The sequence below is a fragment of the Corvus brachyrhynchos genome, unplaced genomic scaffold (genome assembly GCF_000691975.1).
Source record: "Corvus brachyrhynchos isolate BGI_N302 unplaced genomic scaffold, ASM69197v1 scaffold96, whole genome shotgun sequence".
Classification (NCBI taxonomy): domain Eukaryota; kingdom Metazoa; phylum Chordata; class Aves; order Passeriformes; family Corvidae; genus Corvus; species Corvus brachyrhynchos.
In genome coordinates this window covers 103,262-104,094 of record NW_008238370.1, presented here as the reverse complement: position 1 = coordinate 104,094, position 833 = coordinate 103,262, and the positions used below count along the sequence as shown (strand labels likewise).

Below are 833 nucleotides of genomic sequence, written 5' to 3'. Positions count from 1 at the left end.
TGCAGCCCCCACTGCATCGCCCTGGGCAGGGATGCTTGGGAATGGACACGGGTGGGAATAGGCTCGGGAATAGGCTCAGATCCTCAGGAACTGGCACTCAGAATTCCTGGCCTGCTCTCAGTTCAGCCTCAGTCTCCCATTCTCCAGCTGGGAGCCGAGGAGGCAAATCCCAAAGTGGCGATTCCCAGACAATCCAATCCCTGCACACTGAGCCACCACAGCTCTCACATTTTTGGGATCCGGACGTTCTCCCTGGTGTTCCCGTCACCAGAACTGGGAATGCGGGGTTTGCCATGCCCACATCCCACTGGGATAGTGGGAGGTGCCGGTGCCCATGGCGGGGGGATGGAATGGGATGGGATTTGGGGTCCCTTCCAACCCAACCCATCCCACAGCTCCATGATTGTCCTGGCTGCCCTTTCCCCCTCTCCCAAGGTGCGAGGGACTCATCCCGACTGCTCCGTCGTCCTCCACTTCCAGAAGCGAGAAGCGGAATGTCTGGAGAGGATCCAGAGCGAGAGCCAAACCCCTGGGCAGGAAGGTGAGGCTGAGCCTGGGATCAGCTCCCTCGGGAGCAGGGAGGAATTCCTGAGGGGTCCCTGGAGGGTGATCCATGGCAGGGGATTGCAGAGCACGAATGGATGAGGAAAAGCAGGGATTTCCAGGAAAACGGAGAGCAGCACCAAGGCAAAGGTCAAGGAGAATTCCTGGAGAGCCCCAGAAATGCTGCTGGAATGGGATAGGGGGGATTGAGCAGCAGGGACTCAGTCCTGGTGGATTCAGGGAATCAGGGAATGGTTCGGGTTGGGAGGGAACCCAATGTCCACCCACCC

The 833-nt window shown here is 59.2% G+C and overlaps 1 protein-coding gene across 1 annotated transcript in view; it reads left to right on the top strand.

Annotated features, from left to right (window-relative positions):
- Positions 1 to 399: 399 nt before the first annotated feature.
- LOC103617001 (vasoactive intestinal polypeptide receptor 1) overlaps positions 400 to 833 on the top strand; it is an 8,933-nt gene continuing 8,499 nt past the window's right edge. Inside the window, exon 1 of the mRNA XM_017736292.1 lies at positions 400 to 541. Coding sequence (XP_017591781.1) covers positions 400 to 541 — 142 coding nt within the window. The remainder of the gene's footprint in view (positions 542 to 833) is intronic.